This window comes from Mugil cephalus, chromosome 6, assembly GCF_022458985.1.
Source record: "Mugil cephalus isolate CIBA_MC_2020 chromosome 6, CIBA_Mcephalus_1.1, whole genome shotgun sequence".
Lineage (NCBI taxonomy): Eukaryota > Metazoa > Chordata > Actinopteri > Mugiliformes > Mugilidae > Mugil > Mugil cephalus.
Genome location: NC_061775.1, coordinates 19,713,435 through 19,732,760, shown reverse-complemented (window position 1 = coordinate 19,732,760; position 19,326 = coordinate 19,713,435). Strand labels below are relative to the sequence as shown.

General features: G+C 42.1%; 1 protein-coding gene across 1 annotated transcript in view; it reads right to left on the bottom strand.

Moving 5' to 3' along the window:
* The window catches only part of LOC125008801, a 37,673-nt gene that overhangs the window by 2,324 nt on the left and 16,023 nt on the right, over positions 1–19,326 (bottom strand). The window contains exons 27-57 of the mRNA XM_047586111.1: positions 18,098–18,361; positions 17,612–17,872; positions 16,757–17,017; positions 16,371–16,631; positions 15,616–15,885; positions 14,846–15,109; positions 14,504–14,764; positions 13,913–14,176; positions 13,546–13,806; positions 12,975–13,235; positions 12,307–12,567; positions 11,026–11,286; positions 10,661–10,921; positions 9,538–9,795; positions 9,197–9,457; positions 9,053–9,102; positions 8,743–8,953; positions 8,394–8,654; positions 7,895–8,155; positions 7,533–7,793; positions 6,973–7,233; positions 6,451–6,711; positions 6,086–6,343; positions 4,961–5,224; positions 4,574–4,834; positions 3,514–3,774; positions 2,851–3,111; positions 2,511–2,768; positions 1,506–1,766; positions 1,114–1,401; positions 76–312 (exon numbers count right to left, since the gene is read on the bottom strand). Coding sequence (XP_047442067.1) covers positions 76–312; positions 1,114–1,401; positions 1,506–1,766; positions 2,511–2,768; positions 2,851–3,111; positions 3,514–3,774; positions 4,574–4,834; positions 4,961–5,224; positions 6,086–6,343; positions 6,451–6,711; positions 6,973–7,233; positions 7,533–7,793; positions 7,895–8,155; positions 8,394–8,654; positions 8,743–8,953; positions 9,053–9,102; positions 9,197–9,457; positions 9,538–9,795; positions 10,661–10,921; positions 11,026–11,286; positions 12,307–12,567; positions 12,975–13,235; positions 13,546–13,806; positions 13,913–14,176; positions 14,504–14,764; positions 14,846–15,109; positions 15,616–15,885; positions 16,371–16,631; positions 16,757–17,017; positions 17,612–17,872; positions 18,098–18,361 — 7,845 coding nt within the window. The remainder of the gene's footprint in view (positions 1–75; positions 313–1,113; positions 1,402–1,505; positions 1,767–2,510; positions 2,769–2,850; positions 3,112–3,513; positions 3,775–4,573; positions 4,835–4,960; positions 5,225–6,085; positions 6,344–6,450; positions 6,712–6,972; positions 7,234–7,532; positions 7,794–7,894; positions 8,156–8,393; positions 8,655–8,742; positions 8,954–9,052; positions 9,103–9,196; positions 9,458–9,537; positions 9,796–10,660; positions 10,922–11,025; positions 11,287–12,306; positions 12,568–12,974; positions 13,236–13,545; positions 13,807–13,912; positions 14,177–14,503; positions 14,765–14,845; positions 15,110–15,615; positions 15,886–16,370; positions 16,632–16,756; positions 17,018–17,611; positions 17,873–18,097; positions 18,362–19,326) is intronic.

Sequence of the window (19,326 nt, the reverse complement as noted above, 5' to 3'; positions counted from 1 at the left end):
AAAGTCTTCAACCATGGGTCGAATTTGTGTGATTTCATGAGTTGTGACATGTTGTTGCTGAGTCCTGTGTCCGACCTGTGATAGACTGGCTGGGGTTGCTCTCCCCTACGGCGTTGCTGGCCGTCACTACAGTGACGCTAGGTTTGAAGTTGGTCAACTGGCAGGAGAGAGCGGTGGTGTTGCACAGCTTTACGCGGGTTCCCCCTGATACGTTGTAGACGGTGTATCTGGTGGCGAACACGGACGCGTCCCAGTACAACACAGCGGACTGTGTGTTACCAGAGTATCTCACATTCTGTGGAGCACATGGCTCTGAGGGAGACACAGAGACAAGTGTGTTAACAGATTAAAACTAAAAAAAAAATGTTCTATTTAAATTCCAACAGTTTAGTTAAGTTAAGTTTTATTTATTTCGAACATTCTAAAGAAATATTGAAAAAGCGTATACAATTGAAAAAGAAACAAAAGACAGAAAAATAAAAAATACTTCCAATAACTAACCAAAATGACTGGTAATGTAATTCAATGTTTTCTTCCTCCTCTGCTAAATAATAATAACAGTAATAACAACAATAATAATAACAAACCGATATGCATATGCTTTCGTGTTTGAGTTTAAATTCCCTCTGAGATTATAATTCCCTCTATGTCCATGAACATGTTTTGTATATTGTTAAGAAGTAGATTATTTCTTATTTGGGACATGATATTTTTGAATTCCACCAAATCCCTAAATTTAAGTGCATGCTTTTCTAAGTGATTTCCCAGATTTTCACAGTTGGCTTAAAGTAAAGTTTTTGTCATGGTTCTGTATTTGGTTTCCTGTTGTATTAAAACTTGCGTTTTCCCTTGATTGCGTTATTTGCTTCACCTGTGTCTCCTCATCCCTCTGCCCATGTGTGTATTAGCCCCACTTTTCCCTTTGTTGTCCCCTTGTTGCAAAGTTTTAGTTGTCATGCCACGTTTTTGTCTTCCTGTCCTGTACTTGTGTCCTATATCACCCACAAACCCTGACAGTTTTGAACTTTAACCGAACAATTTTGCTACAAATACGTAAAGGTTACTAAAGCAATCCTTTCTTTTTAAAGTGAGGGATGAGTATAAAGTATGTACCTGTTATTCCACTGATGACACTGGATGGCTCACTTTCCCCAGCTGCATTTCTGGATCGTACAGTGATGTTATACGCTGTGCTGCAAGGCATCGGGAACTCAAAGTATGGCCTGGGCAGCCAGTACGAGGAGACGTTCATCAGGGCCTCTGGGTTGTTATCGATTTTACCGATCACTCTCGCCATGTACTCGACATCAGAACAATCGATCTTGTCCCATGAGACCATGGCCCAGTATATGTGTTCTATCCTCTGCATCCGGACCCTGACACGGTCTGGGGGGCATGGAGCTGAAGAGGAAAGAGTATTTTAAGTATAAACTTGAAAGTATGTTGACTACAAGTAGCACTTCTTCTAATCTGGGTATTGTCATTCTGTAATTCTTAATAATTACCTGCTCCGGCCTCAAGAGGTGCACTGAACGAGCCGTTGCAGAGACCATCGGAGGATTTCACAGAGAAATTGTAAACGGTGCCACACTCCAGGCCCTCAAGGGTGCAGGAAGGACTACTGCCGTTACAGTAGATGGCGTCTCCGACCATAGGTTGGGCACAGCTAAAATACTCCACAGCGCCCTCAGTGGCATTCCAAGTCATGAAGGCGGATTTGGTCTCACAGTCGAGCTCCACCGCCAGACTGGAAGGAGCACAGGGCACTGAGAGGAAAGAGAGAGAGACACGCATGTAGACAGTTACAAAATGTGACCAATGACTTGAAAAAGAACTAAAGGAAACTAAACAAAAAGAAGTGAAAAAATGAACAAATTCAACCCTAATATCCCAGACACCTGTTTAAAATGTGGAACCCAAAGAGGTGCCTTGTATTAATGTATTTGGAAACAAGAATTTAGGAGAAGGATAATTTACACAATATTATAGACAAAGAAATCCCAGTGAGGCCAGAGATTTGTATTCTGGCTCTTATTACAGAAACTTTAGCACATAGAACTTATGAAAGTAAGCTGGTGAACCTCTGTCTAATACATATGAAGCGTCTTATTGTTAGACATTGGAAAAGTGTTCATTATCCATTGCTGAGTTCATGTATTGCCGAAATTTCATCCTGCACAGCTATTGAAGGACTCACAAACACAATTAAACGGAAAACTCATAATTTCCACAAGATGTGGGATTCATTCCTCAAATTTTTAAAATCAAGGCCTGATATCTCAACAACTTAGGATGTAACTTACAAAGTGAGATCATGCCTGCTTTATCTTTGTTTGATTGTTTTTTTTGTATTTTTTTTTGTATTTTTTTTTAATGATGTTTATGTATCAGAAATACGAAAATGGGCGTTGGCAAATATTCAAGCCAGTTTCTGTCAGTTAATCAAATCTGTAGTGTTTGTATGCAGTTAAAACCCATTGAAAGTGGTACTTCAGTAATCTGTTCTGTACCTGTTTTGAAGGAGGAAGTGGCGGGAGGACTGGTGCAGTTGCCCCCGGTGGCAGTGATGACGAGGTCGTACGTCAGGCCACAGTGAAGTTCAGCCAAAGAGCAGTTGCTCACTGAGGTTGTGCAGGCTGCAACGTGTCCATCTTGTCCTGTGGCTGTGAGCTGGTAGGATGTGGCCACAAGGGACTTTGACCATGATATGGAAGCCCCATTATCCTGACACGATGGCACCACTGTCACATTGTCTGGGACACACGGTGCTAAAAAAAAAACACAGAATAATATTAAATATCTCAAAACTTCACTTGGTGAATCAGACTTTACTGGTGAGCTGAATAATACCAGTTTTGATCTTCTTCGGAGGGCTTCGGAGGCTGCTGCACTTATCAGACGATGCCGATACTATGATGCTGTAGTGCATGTCACACTGGATGCCCTCGAGTACACATGAATTGGAGGAGCTGTTACAGGAAATAAGGTTTTGGTCGTCTCCCTCAGCAGTCACCAGGTAGAGGGGCATGTCCACCTTCTCCTCCCATTCGACCAGGATTGTGTCACTGTTGCATTCTGCCACTGCACTGATGGATTTCAGAGCACAAGGACCTGCAGGAGAGCACACATAGCAGAAATACAGCCTCAGAAAACAATAACAGTATAGACAGCTGAAAGGTGCATGTCATTTCCGCAGCCTGATCATATCATCCTATTAGAACGTGACTTTTATACTGTACCTTATGACCTTTTGATCCATTATTTAAATAGAAAAACAGAAAAATAAGATTTACAACACAAATTGTGATTCATTTTAAATGTTTTACTCCAACCTTTGCTTTTTGAGAGATAATAGAACAACTAACAGGTAATCAAATGCAGGAGTAGACTGTCACTATCTGATGAGGGGAACAAACAATGCTTCATATATATGTGCCGGACAACATTTTTATTGTCTTTATTAAGTGTAAAATATGCTTAGACACGGATAGAATATAGATTCTGGGTGCACACCTGTCTCAAGCTCAAAGGTGGAGCTGTGATTGCTGTTGCAGTCCTTGTTCATAGCCGTGACATGGAAGACGTAGAGCGTCCCGCACTTCAGATCTGGGACGCCGCAGGGAGAGGCGGAGGAAGTGCAGTTGGAGCTGTGGTTGTTGCCTGCCGTGGCCAGCGCAAAGTAGCTGGTTGCTCCCGCGGAGTCGTCCCACGTCACCCAGGCGGAGTTTGATATGCAGTCCAGACGACCCTTAGGGTTCCTGGGCACGCATGGAGCTGAGAAGGGTGAAAGGCAAGAGAATGAGCACTGCATCTCTGAATATTGAAAGTAGGGATGGTTGCATCAATTGCAATGATCAGAAACATATTCATTTTCAGTTTGTGGTCGTATCTGTGCTACATGAAGTTATCTTAATGCTTTGTTAAGAGTTGAATTATACCTCAAGGCAAAAACGCACACATAAAGAGCTGCCTCAGTGACCCATTCCTTCTCTAATAGACCTTTTGAACAGATATAGTTGTTCATAACAACTTTCTTTGTGATCATGCACAACTAGAGGATACCTTTTTATTCTTAGCTGAAACTTAGAATTATGTAAATCTCCTAATATATATGACTCTGGTGTCGGAATAGTTTTTTTTTTTTTTTTTTTCGCAAATCTTTTTAGTTTAAAATTTCTGTTTTAATGTATTGTCCTTCCAGTCCAGGTAATCAATGAATTAGTTCTTCAAAATATGTAAAAAGATGGAGTTTTTGACTAAAGATCAATAATTTAAGAAGGTAACAAGCCTATAAATTTAAAACTTATTTTGTCTTTGGCTGAACAATTTAATAAAATACCATCGAGTCTTTAACATTTCCTTTATTAAAAACTTTTTCAGTCGTTTCTGTAGAAGCGTGTTGGTTGAATCCTATAATGACTTTTATCAATGAAATCAGAAGACAAAGACATATTGCAAGCAGCATTTACTCAAACACAACTTGTGTATAGAGCTCAGACTGATTCAAAAAGCTACTGCTGTCCCATATACGACCCAGTAGAATATTAAAGGGTTAAAACTGAATCAGGTTTACCTGAATGAGACTCCACACAGGGGCTTGGTTTGCTCTCACAACCATGTCTTACAGACAGCACGGTGACGTTGTAGCTCTGTCCACATGGCAGATTTCTTATAGTGCAGTCAGTGCTGCTGGAGTTACAGTAGAGTCTCGCCCCGGTGTTGCTCACTGCTGCCACATGGAAGTACTGGGCATCGGGGTTGGGGGACCAGGACACAGTCATGGCACCTTCATCACATTGTGAATGGACAGCAACGTTCTGGGGTGCACAGGGGGCTAAGAGACACAAAAAAGAGGGAAAAGATGAGCTAATTTTGTATTTTTAAACTCAGAAAGTGACAGTAATCACCTTCTATATTTTTCTATATCTAAGTTGTGTCTTAATGAGTGAGTTTAAAATACCTGTTCTCACGTAAGCCTTGTCACTCCCCACACTGGAGCAGGACTCGTCCAGGCCGGACACGCTCACGTTGTAGGTCTGTCCGCACTGCAGGTCGCTCAGATCACAGTAGGTCATAGTGTTGTTGCACTCGCTGCGGTGACTTCCATCTGCCGTTACACCCACTGCGGTGTAGGAGAGCGCTCCACTGGATGGCTCCCACGTCACTGCAGCGGAGTTTGAGTGGCACCGGAGAGAGGCTTTGACGGCCGTTGGGATACAAGGAGCTGAGAAGGATGGAAAGAAAAATGTAAGAAATTTGTTGAGGTACCGGCGCTTAACCTTCTGAGACCTGAGCTTTTGTTGGCTATGCATTTTTGCCTTCTCCCATTTCTCTTTATTTGGACACGAGGATTATTTCATTCAAAATTATAATAAAATCCCAGATATGTAACAAAATATGTTCATTTTCATGTCTGAACATTGCTGTGCAAATGCAAATAAAGTCCCAAGTGAAGTCCCAATGTCTCCAATCGAGTACTTGATAATTAGCAAAGTTATAGCTTATTACCACTGATAGAAGTTGTGTATCACAGTAAACTAAAGAAGCTGATACTTTTGTTACGTGATGGGCTGTAGAATGAATCAGCTGAAATGCCTGCTATCATGTTTTTACACCAACTAATATCTGGTGAAGGTGACAAAAGTTTAAATGGAGCAGAATAAGCTGCCACAAACACAAAACTTAATGTCCCCATATGAGGACGCCAGGTCTTAGGAGGTTAATAACAGGAATATATGACGTTATGTAGAAATGTATTCTGAATTAGAAGAAACCCTAATACTCACAAGATAAGTAATTTTGCCTAATTTAAAATACAAAATTAAAAAAACATAGTCTATTTCATTTGAACTTTTTTATCTGTTGGCCTCCAGCTTCTATATTTCTAGTAATTTCCCATTTCTTTAGGGCTACATATTTCTTTTCTCTGCTTAGTTCACCACTCTCTGACCTCATCAGGAAAATCTTACCTTCTACTCGAGAAGTGAGAACTGCTATAACTTGACCCCAAAACTGAAAACCTGTCACTATTCTTTGTTGAAACCATCCCACCTCTTAAAACACACATTCATTTTTACATAATTACCTGACTGGAGGTTAAGGTAGACACGGCTGTTATCGCACCGTCCATCCTGAGCTGTGACCGTCAGGTTGTACATCTGGCCGCAATGCATGTTGGGTAGCTGACAGCTGCTTTCAGTGCTGTAACACTCAGCCTTGTGGCCATCGGGTGCCGTGGCTTGCACCTTGTAGGAGGACACGCCCTCTCCTTCTTCCCATGACACCACACCTGTGTCACTGCTGCACATCATCTCTGCTGTTACGTTCTGTGGTACACATGGTACTGCAGAAAAACACGCAGGAGTAAAGAAGGGCGTCGATATGGCTCTGATATAGAATAATTATATTCACCATAGAGCATGCTTGTAATAAATGAAATGCTGATTCTACCTGTGTCGATGTTCACGGCGTCGCTCTCGGCGCTGCTACACGTGTCGTCTGAAGCGCTGACAGTGATTGAGTAGTTGAGACCGCACAGCAAGTCACTCAAAACGCAAGTTGTGTCAGTGCTGTTGCACGTTGAAGCATAGCCACCGCTGCCCTGGGCGACTGTGGTGTAGGACGATGCCCCTTTACTCGGCTCCCAAGAGACGGCCACGGCACCAGACTCACAAACCACCCGGGCCTCCACCTGCTCAGGTATACAGGGCACTGCAAAGACATACAGAGGTAAATATATTTCAGAACTGCGCCCATTTTTAATTCAATACAAATCCAATAATCAAGGAAAAATATGACTGATAATTATCATAAATAGCAGTTTTTACAGAGAACTTCAGCTAATTGGATGGTTCGAGTAATTTTGTGAAATAGTTTGCAGACAACTACAAATATTTCCAAAGAGGCTGTTTAAATATTTCGTTTTTAAAGTACCTTAATCTGTAACATAGCTCTCAATCACTGAATCCTCACCTGCTTGCAGCTGTTTCATCTCACTATACGAGACATTGCACACGCTGTTAACTGCGATCACAGTGATGTTGTAGGTGAAGCCACAGAGCAGGTCTGGGAGGATGCAGGACTCCGACTCCGTCTCACAGCCAGTTTCGTCTTCTTGCACACCTAATGCTTGGACGATGTAGGAGTCGGCCCCAACGCTGGGCTGCCATTCCACCTGCGCCGTGTTCGTAGCGCAGTCCAGAACAGACACAACATCCGTGGGAGGACAAGGCACTGGTGGGTAGAGGCGAGAGTAGGGAAGAGATCACTGAGGAGTAAATGAGTAACGCTTACGGTAGTTTTGTACTGAAATTAGGCATGTTTCAGAGAGCCGTCGATGTTTATAAATCAGACGTACAGAAGCAAATCTAGTCATGTTTCTTTGTTGCACTGATAATTAAAAGAAAAAGGGTTCTGCACATGCTGCCTGACCAATAGTGTTATTAATTATATGCATGTGACTGTTCTAGAAACATTTTAGGAAATCACAACTCTAACCTGTTTCTAATATGATTTTTTTGTTTTGTATGTACCTGATTCCAGTTGCAGTGAGGCGCTGGGAGGGCTGTCACACTCATAATTTGAGGCCACAGTGATCACATTATAGGTTTGTCCACACAGCAGGTTCTTCAGCTCACAGTTGGTCACGTTGGAGTGGCAGGTGGAAACGTGGCCGCTGGAGGACTGGGCTGTAGCAGTGTAGTGCAAGGCGCCCTCAGCAAAGGCCCAGTCCAAGAGGGCTGAGTTGGTGAAGCAGTCCAGAACCACTGAGCCGATGTCAGGTGTGCAGGGAGCTGACAGAGGGAGGGAATAAGCAGGGGACTGGAGTTAACAGAGACAAGTACAAATGTCCTGACGTTCACGCAAAAGATTAATTGAAATCCAGTTGTTCTACCTGAGTCGAACTTTATAGCTGGGCTGGGCAGGCTTGAGCAGATATCATCCTGTGCCACCACTTGGACAGAGTAAGACCGTCCGCAGGTCAGGCTCGTCAAAGTACACATGGGGTCTTCAGCCTCACAGGCGGAAATGTCTCCCTGTGTGCTCTGAGCCGTCACTTTGTAAGACAGAGCTCCGTCGCTGGCGCTCCAGGACACAACAGCCTGATTGCTGGGGCAGATCATGTGCACTTCCACATCAGTGGGAACACAAGGCACTAGATAAAAGAATATAGAAGTCAGAATATAGGAGATTGAAGTACTGTATGTTTAATAAGCCTCATTAAATAGAGTGATAGAAAGTTTTCATGTTAAATTTGTCAAATTATAATATATTTAACTTTTTTAAGTTCATATAAGTTTAAATAAAGTTAAAAATACAAATAGCATTAAATTGTTCACACGCATTCAATAAAATAAGAATAAAACGAGATAAAAATAATAATGAACTCTCACCTGACAGCAGCGAGTCGGCCTCACTGGGATCAGAGTCACACTGCTTGTCTGAGGCGACAACGGTCACCGTGTAGTTCTTTCCACAGACGGCGTTGGGCATGCTGCACTGAGCGCTGTCGGACCAGCAGCTCTTTGATTGGCCGTCTGGCAGCATTAACGTGGCGGTGTAGAACTCTGCCCCGGCCGAGCCAGTCCACGACACCACGGCGATGTTGAAGATGCAGTTCATGACGCTGGAGACGTTGGTGGGCGGACAGGGCTCTGAGGGAAGGGAGGAGAAAACAAGGATTAATATCACTGTCACAAAGTGTATTTTGTGTTTGTCTAGTGTTGTTTTGTGCGACTTTACCTGACTTGAGCTTGAAGGGCTGACTGGGTTGGCTTGTGCACACGGCGTCTGCAGCCTGAACCGACAGGTAGTACTCCTGACCACACAGGAACTCGGAAATGAAGGTCCAGGTGTCTGTGGTGCTCAGCTGCACTCTGTGGCCACCGTTGGTCTCTGCAGTCACGATGTAGTAATCTGCAGTTTCGCTGACATTCCAGCTCAACGATCCAACCTTAGAAAAAGATTATAATATAATAACAGCACAAAGCAGAAATAGACAGGTAGATGAAGGTGTAGAAAAGTTTTGAGACACAGTTAAAGAAAAAATCACCTTTGTAGTGCAGTTGAGAGATGATTTCAAGTTCTCTGGTATGCACGGGGCTAAAAAAAGACAACACAAATGTTTAGATTCCCTTATTAGATCATTTCCTTATTAAATCTGCAACTGTTAAGCTAGGTTAGTTTGACTTCTTACCCATCCGTATTGAAGTGCTGTTGCTCGGCATGCTGGTGCACATTTCATCCATGGCGACTACGTGAACGGTGTACACCTCGCCACAGTGCAGGTCGTCCCAGGTGCAGCTGGAGGTGTTGGTGGCGCATCCGTGGGTGTGGCCGTCCTGCCCCGTTGCCACCGCCATGTACAACTCAGCTCCATCGCTCATGGCCCAGGAGACCGAGCCCAGGCTGTCCTCACAGTGCGTGTAGCTCTGCACATGCAGAGGAATGCAGGGACCTGAGGAGAAGGCGGACGGTTGAATCACGAGCCATTTCACTTTATAGAACTCGAGGCAAAAATAGAAATAACGCACGTACCTGTCTTGAATTGGTCAGGCAAGCTTACTGGACTGTCACACACATTATCTTGAGCTACTACGGTGAAAGTGAACAGTTGCCCACATGGTAGATCCGTCTCTATTGTTGTATCGTTGGTTTGGAAAGAATCGCTGTATCCCAGGTCTCCGGTGACGGTCACCACATAAAGTAACGCCCCTCTAGCCTCATACCAGTCCAGCATGACTGTGTCGTTTTGGCATGAGCCGCTGGCTGTCAGGCCAGTGGGCTGGCAGGGTTCTGACACAAGAAGACACAAATGCCACGTTAGTATCCTTTCGGGAAGTTTTACTTTAGCTCAGATTACATTTTTGCTCGCTGACCTAGTTGTCCCAAAAGTTCAACAGTGTACCGCTGCAACTAATGAACAGCTAATCAGCATCCCACTGTTGCTATGCAACTGGCCAACAACCACATTACCTTGGACACTGTTTGGCCAACTACACTGTTTATTTTATATTGTTTTTAAGAGTGTGTATAACGATACTGTGACCATGTAAATTCCATTGTGGATTATTAAAGTTAAGATTGTTTTGTTTTTTACTTTAACTGGAAAATTTGAAGAGGAAAATATTTTAATTTTAATATCTTTGGACAGAAATGTGAAGATTTTTATATTTTTTACGCATAAAAATATGAAAGTATAGTCAATGAGAACCATAATTAAATATGTTGTATGTATGTAATTTAAAAATAATTTTCTTGATTAATCAATCAATCTTTTATTCTATAAAATTCAAGAGTCTAAAACACCAATTCAAAATTAACTATAAAGGCTAAAACAGGAAGATATGACACCACAACTCAAGAGATTTGCGTCACAGACAGAAACCTAAGTGAAAATGTTTAAGAAAGATAAACACTAGAAAAATGTAGAGATGGAAATTCTTGAACAGCTGGTTTTATTATAAACTGTTTTTGTATTATGTTTCTATAGTTTTAATAAAAAGCTCATATAATTAAAAAAATAATTAAATAATATAAATAATAAAACATTTGCAGTTGAAAACATAGATGCTCTGATCAGTGTCAATTTCATCCCTTTATTTAATGAGCCAATCTAAAAGTAAAGACCAGGGAAGCAGTGAAAGGTAATGTCACCTACCAGTCTGAATCTCCACAGTGCTGCTGATTTCACTGTAGCACATGTTACTGTATGCAGCTACAGACAGTTCATAGGTTTTCCCGCACTGCAAGTTAGAGAACCGACAGGTGGAGTTGGTGGAGTTGCACTCCACTGTCATTCCCATGCTGCAGGTGGCAGTAGCCATGTACAGCTCCACTCCTTCTTCTTCCTCCCAATACATGACGGCCGTACTCGTCCCGCACCGCATGTCCGCTCCGACACGCATTGGTTTACAGGGTCCTAGACGACAAGTTTGAATAAAACAGAGAAAGGATTTGTGATGAAGTTCTAGTTCTGACGGTAGAACGAATGTGACGACTGGGACGAGATGCTGCTCGACTCACGTGAGCTGAAGGTGACGTTGGTGTGCGTCTCAGTCCGGCAGTGCTCGCCGATGGTTGTGACAGTGACGGTGTACATCTGCCCGCAGTGCAGCGCCATCAAATCACACTGGTGTTCGTCCGTCTCACAGGAATCCTGGTAGCCATCTGTTGCTACAGCCGTCACTAAGTAGGAGTTTGCTCCACTGGCCGGGCTCCAGGTGACTTCGGCCGTGTTGTTGTCACAGTCCAAGGTAGCTGCCACATTCGTAGCTTCGCATGGAGCTAAAGACGGAGGAAACACTGATCTTCATACATACTGTACAGGCTTACTTGGGAACGCGTTACTCTAATCTGACTACTTTTTTCCTGTAACGAGTAATCTGACCTGTTAGTATTTCCAAACCAGTAATCAGATTAAAGTAGTTTATCCAAGCGACTGTGCCTTACTATTTTTCCCCATTTTATAGTTTGCTTTCTTCTTATGACTCGGGGAGGGATATAATTTATGAGACAAGTCACGTTTCCAGCATGAGGACAACTCAGTAATACAACGCAGAAACACAAATGTAAACAACAATGGAGGGAGGAGAGAGATGAGTGTTTTGGAGCAGGATATACAGCCACTATTTTGAGTTTGTGTCAGGCCGAAGGGTCGGAGATTTAACTATAAAGTAACTTTTAATCTAACTTAGTTATTTTTGAAATCAAGTAATCAGTAATCAGATTACTTTTTTCAAGGTAACTTGAAGGTGCTTATTGGCTTCATAAGGTGCGTCAGAAAATGTCCTTGATTTTTTCGTTTTTCATAAAATTTGAAAATATAGCATATATATAAATTCGCTTGTCATATATTGGGTCGTCATTGTTGTTTACGTCACAATGCAGTCTGGGTAATGATGTCAGATGGTCCCTGTGCTCAGTTCAGTCAATTCGCCGGTTCCCTAGTTGTGACCCTTTAATCTTATCTCTAATTGTGGTACTATCTCCTTCTCCATGGCAGGTTTACTCTACATTGGGGCAAACAGCTCTTCTCCCATGTGTAACCATTTCACTCCCAGAGTGCACTGCGCACGTAAAATAATGGTAAAAATATGTAGTAAACATTGGATTTTTAAAGCAATGACTATATTTTATGTGTAACAACGTACTTTAGTATAAGTGAGCAATTGAGGCTTATTAAGGCCTTCACGTTGGATTCCCTTGAACTTAAATCAAACTGCATATAAGTGTTCTGCAATAAAAAATATGTAACACATATGTAGCCATAGACGGAAATGATGCAGGAGTGTGAGTGCACAGTACCTGCTACTAGCAGGACAGTGACAGAGCTGCTGCTGTTGGCGGTCCTCCCGACGGCAAAGACGCTGGTGTGGTAGATGACGCCACAGTGGAGGCCTTGAACGTTACAGAAAGTCTCGTTGGTGTAGCAGGACAGCGAGTGTCCGTCACGGCCAGCGAGCTGAGCCTGGTAGCCCACAGCGACCGAACTGCCCTCCCACGACACGGTTCCCTCGCCGTCCTGACAGTTGACGTTAGTCTCCACGTTTTTGGGCGGGCAAGGCTCTGAGAGCAGGAAAAGAGACAGAACAGGTTGATGCAGAGTGGACGCTGGTTTTAGGTTTCATCAGAAAAAACACAAAAACTAATTAAATCTCTACGAGGCCTAATTTCTTGCTTTGAGAGGCCAAAACCTATAGAAATTTAGTTCACTTTCATGCAACTCTTCATAACTGACAGGCTGGAATAAGAGATAGTTTGGTAGTTTTAATTGAAAACTGAGTAAATGATTTTCTAAATAGTTTGGATCCTGATTCAGACTCAAATCCCAAACCTCATTATCTCAGTTTCAGTGACGGTGTCATTGTAAACAACACAAAAAAACATCCTCAAACTGTTAAAACACAACCCAGTTCAAAGAAAACTCTTCTATCCAACAGGAAAAAAAGAACAAAAACATTATATCATGTCACCTGTCATAATCGTGACGGGTTCAGTAGAGGTGGCCAAATCTCTGCATACATGGTTGTGTGCTGTGACTTTGATGTTGTACATCTGGCCACAGACCATGTTATACAGCGCACAGTAGGTGTCGTTGGTACTACAAGAGACCATGAGGCCCTGGTCTGTTTCCCCTCTGACTGTGTAGTAATCAGCACCGGCAGTCATGTCCCACTGAACCTGACCGATGGTCACGCTGTATTGGGTGGTGATGTGTTCAGGGATGCAAGGCCCTAAAAGAGGAGGAGATGGAGGAAATGAGACAAAGGTGTGATTTTAAAAACAAATAATTCAACATCAAACTATGCTGTCCTCTACCTGTGTGGTGCCTAAGAAGGTAAATTACTTTAAATAATATTAACTTTTTATGACAGTGATATTCTATTAAGCACACAAAATGAATAAATTCTAAATAAATTTGTCTTAATTCGACACAAATCTCATAATAATGCAGGCATTTTTTGCAGGAGGAGGAGTAAATAATAAACTAATCTCACATCACTTTCTTTAAATGATAAGATGTCATCGCACTGTGTCACTCACCCGTGACCAGGTGTCCCGCCATGTGTCTGACGCTGCTGCAGGTCTCTCCCACAGCTTCCACAGACACAGAGTAGGTCTCACCACAGAGCAGACCCTCCATCTCACAGCTGGTTGTGTTGCTTTCACATGTGACATTGTGACCTGACGCCGTGGTGACAATGGTCACGTAGGACAAAGCTCCAGTGCTCGGGTACCAAGTCACCATGGCCGTGTCCGTGTAGCAGTCCATCAGTGCCTTGATATTTCTCGGTTCACAGGGGGCTGAGAGACGGACGAGTAAAGTTTAGACAATATATTTAAAGAGAAACGTTTTATGCTACTGTGTCAAAGACATAATGAACCAAGTGCCTGTAGAACTGTGCTCTACCTGAAGGCGTGTCAACCACAGGAGTCGGTGGGCTGTTGCAGTATCCATCGGAGGAGACCACGGAGACATGGTAGATCTGACCGCAGCCGAGTCCTGTCACACTGCAGGAGCCCTCCGTTGTGCCCTGGCAGGTTGTGCTGTGGCCGCTGCTGTCCTCCAGGGTGGCGATGTAGGAATCAGCTCCCGCGCCCTCGGACCAGGAAGCGATCAGAGCGTTAGCCTCGCAGTCCATCTCAGATGAGGCGTTTGCAGGAGTGCACGGCACTGGTTAGAAGAGACAGAAGAATGGAGAATGGATGTGTTGAGAGTTGAGGAAATACTTCATTTTACTTTTGTCTGTATGCCAACCATGAAACTCATACCAGCTCAGCATAAACAAAACATAACAAAATCCCACCACTACAAATGTAATATAAAAACTACAACTACAACTAAGCTGCCACAAACCTAAAACTTAATGTCCCCATATGAGGACACAGAGTCTCAGGAAATTAATAAAGTTTGAGAATCATTTTGTTTTGTTAATTTATATTCCTTGTAAAAGGTTGTCAATAAAGATAAAGTAGTTTCTTCAGTAGATGAAGTAAGTACCTGTCTTGATCGTCACACTCTGACTTGGCTTGCTCTTGCACACCATGTCCTCTGCAGTCACAGTTGCTGTGTAGTACTGTCCGCAGTGCAGGCTTGTCAGATCGCACTGGTTTGCAGGTGAATCGCACATGTCCACATGGCCGTCGGCACTCACTGCTTGCACAAGGTAAAGCTGCCCCAGCCTGCCATTGCTCCATGACACAGAGGCCACATTGTTGCTGCAGCTCAGACTGGCTGTGGGGGTGTCTGGGACACATGGTGCTGCAAGGGAAAGCAGATAATTTGGTTGGGTTTATCTTTGTTATTATGAACACTGCAAAAAGCTAATTGTTTGTATCATACCAGTCCTGGCGATGATCCCATTGCTCTGTGAACTGTTGCAGGTCCGTCCCTCAGCCATGACATGTAGGATGTACATTTGTTCACATGGCAGATCGGTGATATCACAGCTGCTGTCTGATGTGGTGCAGCAGGTCGTGCTGTTTCCGTATAATTCTTCTAACGTGGCTGTGTAGGTGACTGCACCAGGAACAGCTGACCAGGAGACAGTGATTGTTCCATTGTCACAGGACACTGATTCTTGGACGCCCTCAGGAGGACAGGGAGCTGGGGAAGAGACACACACACTTTTAGAGATATCCTGCATCAACTATAAATGTGTCCTTTTATCACAAAAAACATCATTTATTATATAAATGAGAAATGTGAATCAAAGCTAAAGCTAAGCTAAAGCGCACTACCACATTCAATAGTTGTGAAAGGGTGGCTATGTTAAGCACTTTTTTCATGTTAATTTAGAGCAGATTAGCAGAAAAATAAATACTTTTTAAATTTTAAATATTTAATGAGGTCAAACAAACATAAAACATAAATATTCAGGAAAAAAATAACCCTCTACTTCTTCATCAAAACCAAGCTGTAGTCCTCTTCATGAAGTTTATGTTAATAATAACGTTTGTGGCTGTTTGGGTAAAAATGTTTCATTAAAATAATCCCAGGAAAGGAAAAAGTAACTCATAATGTTTAGAGATAACTAGTCAATTTACATCCACAATGTGTTGGGCATCAGCCAAGTACTTTAAATTAATACATTTGTAGTATTTTTCATGTACCTGTCTCAGCTGTGATAGCATTGCTGGGTGCGCTGGTGCACTGCTGATCATGGGCCATGAGGGTAAAGGTGAGATTCTGGCTGCAAGTTAAGGGCGGCAGAGCACACATCCCATCTGACGTGGCGTTACACTCGAACGTCTCATCGTTACCCAGGCTGTCTGTCGCCACAACAACATAGTTTTCGGCTCCGGCAGACTCTTCGTACATCACCCACGCTGAGTTTGTCAAGCAGTCGATCTCCACCTCCGACAGCTGAGGTACACATGGAACTGGAAGTAAACAGGGACAGATCAGTACATTAGATGCACACACTACTCACATTCATGGGTTTTACTTTAAAGTAACGTAGCGTTTAATGTGTTTTTGTCATCTTAATTATTTCATAATTGAATTTATGTTCTGGAGCTTATATTGACTGTAGTTGAAGAAGTTAGGTAGTAACCAAAGGGAACAAGAATTTTGTAATTACTGTATTTATGTGTAACTGTAAATGTGATTTATACTCTGACAGCAACAATTAATAATCTTGAATGCAGACATTACAAAAAGGTTGTAGGAGTGTGCTATGGTCCAAGAAGTCCTTGTGAAATTATACATTCAAATGGTTACGTAATAAGAATATGTGGCATAATAAACACATTAATATGAATCAATTATAACACAGAGTCAATATAAAATGTGCAAATGGCGATAAATCTGAACACTGGACAAAAGTAGATCTACATTTAAATAAGCTATGAATATTGATCCTTGCCTGTTGTGATCATTTCTGTAGAGCTGTCTCTGCCTACGCATCCATTCCTGGACGGTGTAATAGTGACATTGTACTCTGTCCCGCACTCCAGTGAGCTGAGGTTACAGCCGCTCATTTTGCTGCTGCAATTATGTTTGTGGCCGACTGCGTCGACTGCAGACACGGTGTACAGGACCCCGGCCACGCTGCTGCTCCAGGTGACGGATACCACTCCGGTGCTACAGTTCACAGTAGGAACGAAGGACGAGAGTGGGCAGGGAGCTGAGCAAGAGAGAAGAAGAAGAGATGATAAACTTCATTTCTTCTTTCATGAAAAAAATTCTTGGCAGAACACAATTTAAATCTAAATACATAGTAGCATCACCATCACCTGTAGCTTTACATACCTGTGTGGACCTGCTTTATGGGGCTGTGGGAGCTGTTGCAGGCATCATCTTGGGCGACGACTTTAACGTCATAGGTCAGACCACACTGCAAATTCCGTACTACGCAGTGGTGCTTATCAGTTGAGCAAACGCTTTCATGACCACTGCTGCTCCTCACTGACGCGCGGAACTTCACATAGTAACCAGTCGACTCCCAGGTAACATTGAGGACACCGGACAGACAGTCCAGATGGTTCTGTATGTTGTTTGGGACACATGGAGCTGAAAGGAGAGAAAAGACATCACTGTCACTGTATTGCCACAGATGTAAGCTGCTCAAATAAACCCAACTTAGCCTTGAGGTTGAATAAAAGTATTGCAAAAGAAGGGAAACATTAAATTATAAATCCTCATGCAACAAGAATAAAACTAATGCATATCAGCATAAATATAGCAAAATATAATTGTGAAGACCTTTATTATTATTTACTATAATTACCAAATGAATTAAGGTGTAATATAAAATCCACAATTTAACCTGGTTATTTGTTGACTCAGTTCTATGGCTCATATTGTGGCTTACAGTGTATGTTTATATGTGTGGATTTTCTAAAATATTGGAAGCTGAAAGGGAATTTTATTTTGTTTTTCTTGCATCGTTCAATTAAGTCTTACGTTATAAATGGAGTAAGTTGTTTGCTCCTCCACTAGGAGGCGTCAATGGGAGACAAATCCAATCCAATAAATCATTGATTCTTTGCTCAAATGTTAAATGATATATATTAAGATGAAATGTGAAATAAATAGGATATATTTGAGGCTTTTTTTCTTTTTACAAAAAATGTGCAGTTTGAAATGATGCGTTTAGATACCTACCAGTGCGAATCATTTTGATTTCACTCTTGGCTCCCATACACTTTTCATCAATACCAGAGACGTAGACCTTGTACTGTTGTCCACAGAGCAGATTAGCTATCTGGCAGGTGGTGCTACTGGTGTTACAGGACCACCGCTGGCCCTGAGCATTTTCAGCCACGGCCATGTAAGACAAGGAGCCCTTGGAGGCCAGCCATGACACAGAGATGTTGTTCGATGTACAGGAAGAATTTATGGTCAAGTTGGTGGGAGGACAGGGAGCTGGAGCAGGAGAAAAGTGAGTCAGATCATTAATAGGCATCATATAAAGAGTTTTTATAAATGGAAGAAATGCACAACAACTGAAATATCTGGTGGTCATTTTACAGTCATATGCAGATGACACTAAAGGAGCTTTGTATCTATTATACCACAAGTAAGTTGTATAAGATTTGAGCTTTACACTTAGAGGAGGTTATACTAATAGATATAGATAGATTAGCCTACCTGTGTTGATTCTGTGCCAGGACTGGGCAGGACTGGGGCAGTTCTGTCCCTGTCCACTGACACTCACTTTATAGCTTTCCCCACATTGCAGGGAGCTGATGTTACAGGTGGAGCTGTTGGTTGAGCAGGTCTGTTTATGATTAATGTTAAAAGCATCAGCTGAGGCGTTGTAGTAGAGGATGCCACTGCCAGGAGTCCAAGACACCACAGCTCTGTTGGTTTCACAGACCAGTGCCGTCTTCAGACCACTGTGGGGACAAGGGCCTGCACAAAAAGGGATGACAGGAGGAAATATGAGGGTTTTCTTTGTTTAAGATAAAATGTAATTTCTACTTTTGCTTTGTTAGCATTGTTAGCATCATTGGAGTTTGTTTCTATTGATACTAATTCTTGAACTTTAGCTGTGTTTTATGAAAACTTAACAATGCTGGTACTTTAGCAAAGTGTGCACTATAGGTAAATAGTTTCCCAAAACTTCTTATAAGGCACAACAAATCAATTTTCTTTCCTCTTTACAATATATGACAGGCTCCTATGCTACATGAGCAAGACCATGTTCATTTATCCCCAAAACAACATGCAGTATATCAATATTTATCTCACAAAAATGTAATAATTGATTCTGGATGAAAGAGCAAAAACTTAAAATGTTGTGTGTAAGTTACCTTATTAATACTTTACTAGCTAATGTTGACACAGCATTGAATAGCAGTATTAGTCAAGGAAATGTCCTTGATTTACTCACCAGTTTAACAACATCTTAGCTGACAAAAGTGTTTAAAGTAGTTTAAGTTCACATTTGCTACACGTAGTTACTTAAATTTAACTCAGTTCTTTGTCAAAATAACGTTACACATTAACTTAGCGATCAGGTTGTCGGCTAATGACAAGAGACAGCAAGATAACTGTGCTAATTACATGTGGATAAACTAATGAGACTTAATACATTAGGAGTGTAATTTATGAAACTCTAAATAATTTACGCGTTACAACTCACATTGTTTCAAAAACACGTGAACTGAAACTAGTTAAAAATCAAAAGATTAGCTAAAGAAGCTAACGTTAGCTAAAGTGTTTCCCCGCTGGAATGAACCAAGTATTAATGACAAAGAGGGGGGTTTCTGTCTGTGTACCGTTTAGACTTAAACATTAATATAAAGATAAAAGCATCTTTCTAAATATATTTGGTTCCGTGTCCCATTTATAGTGTTTAAAAAAAGTAGTAAAAG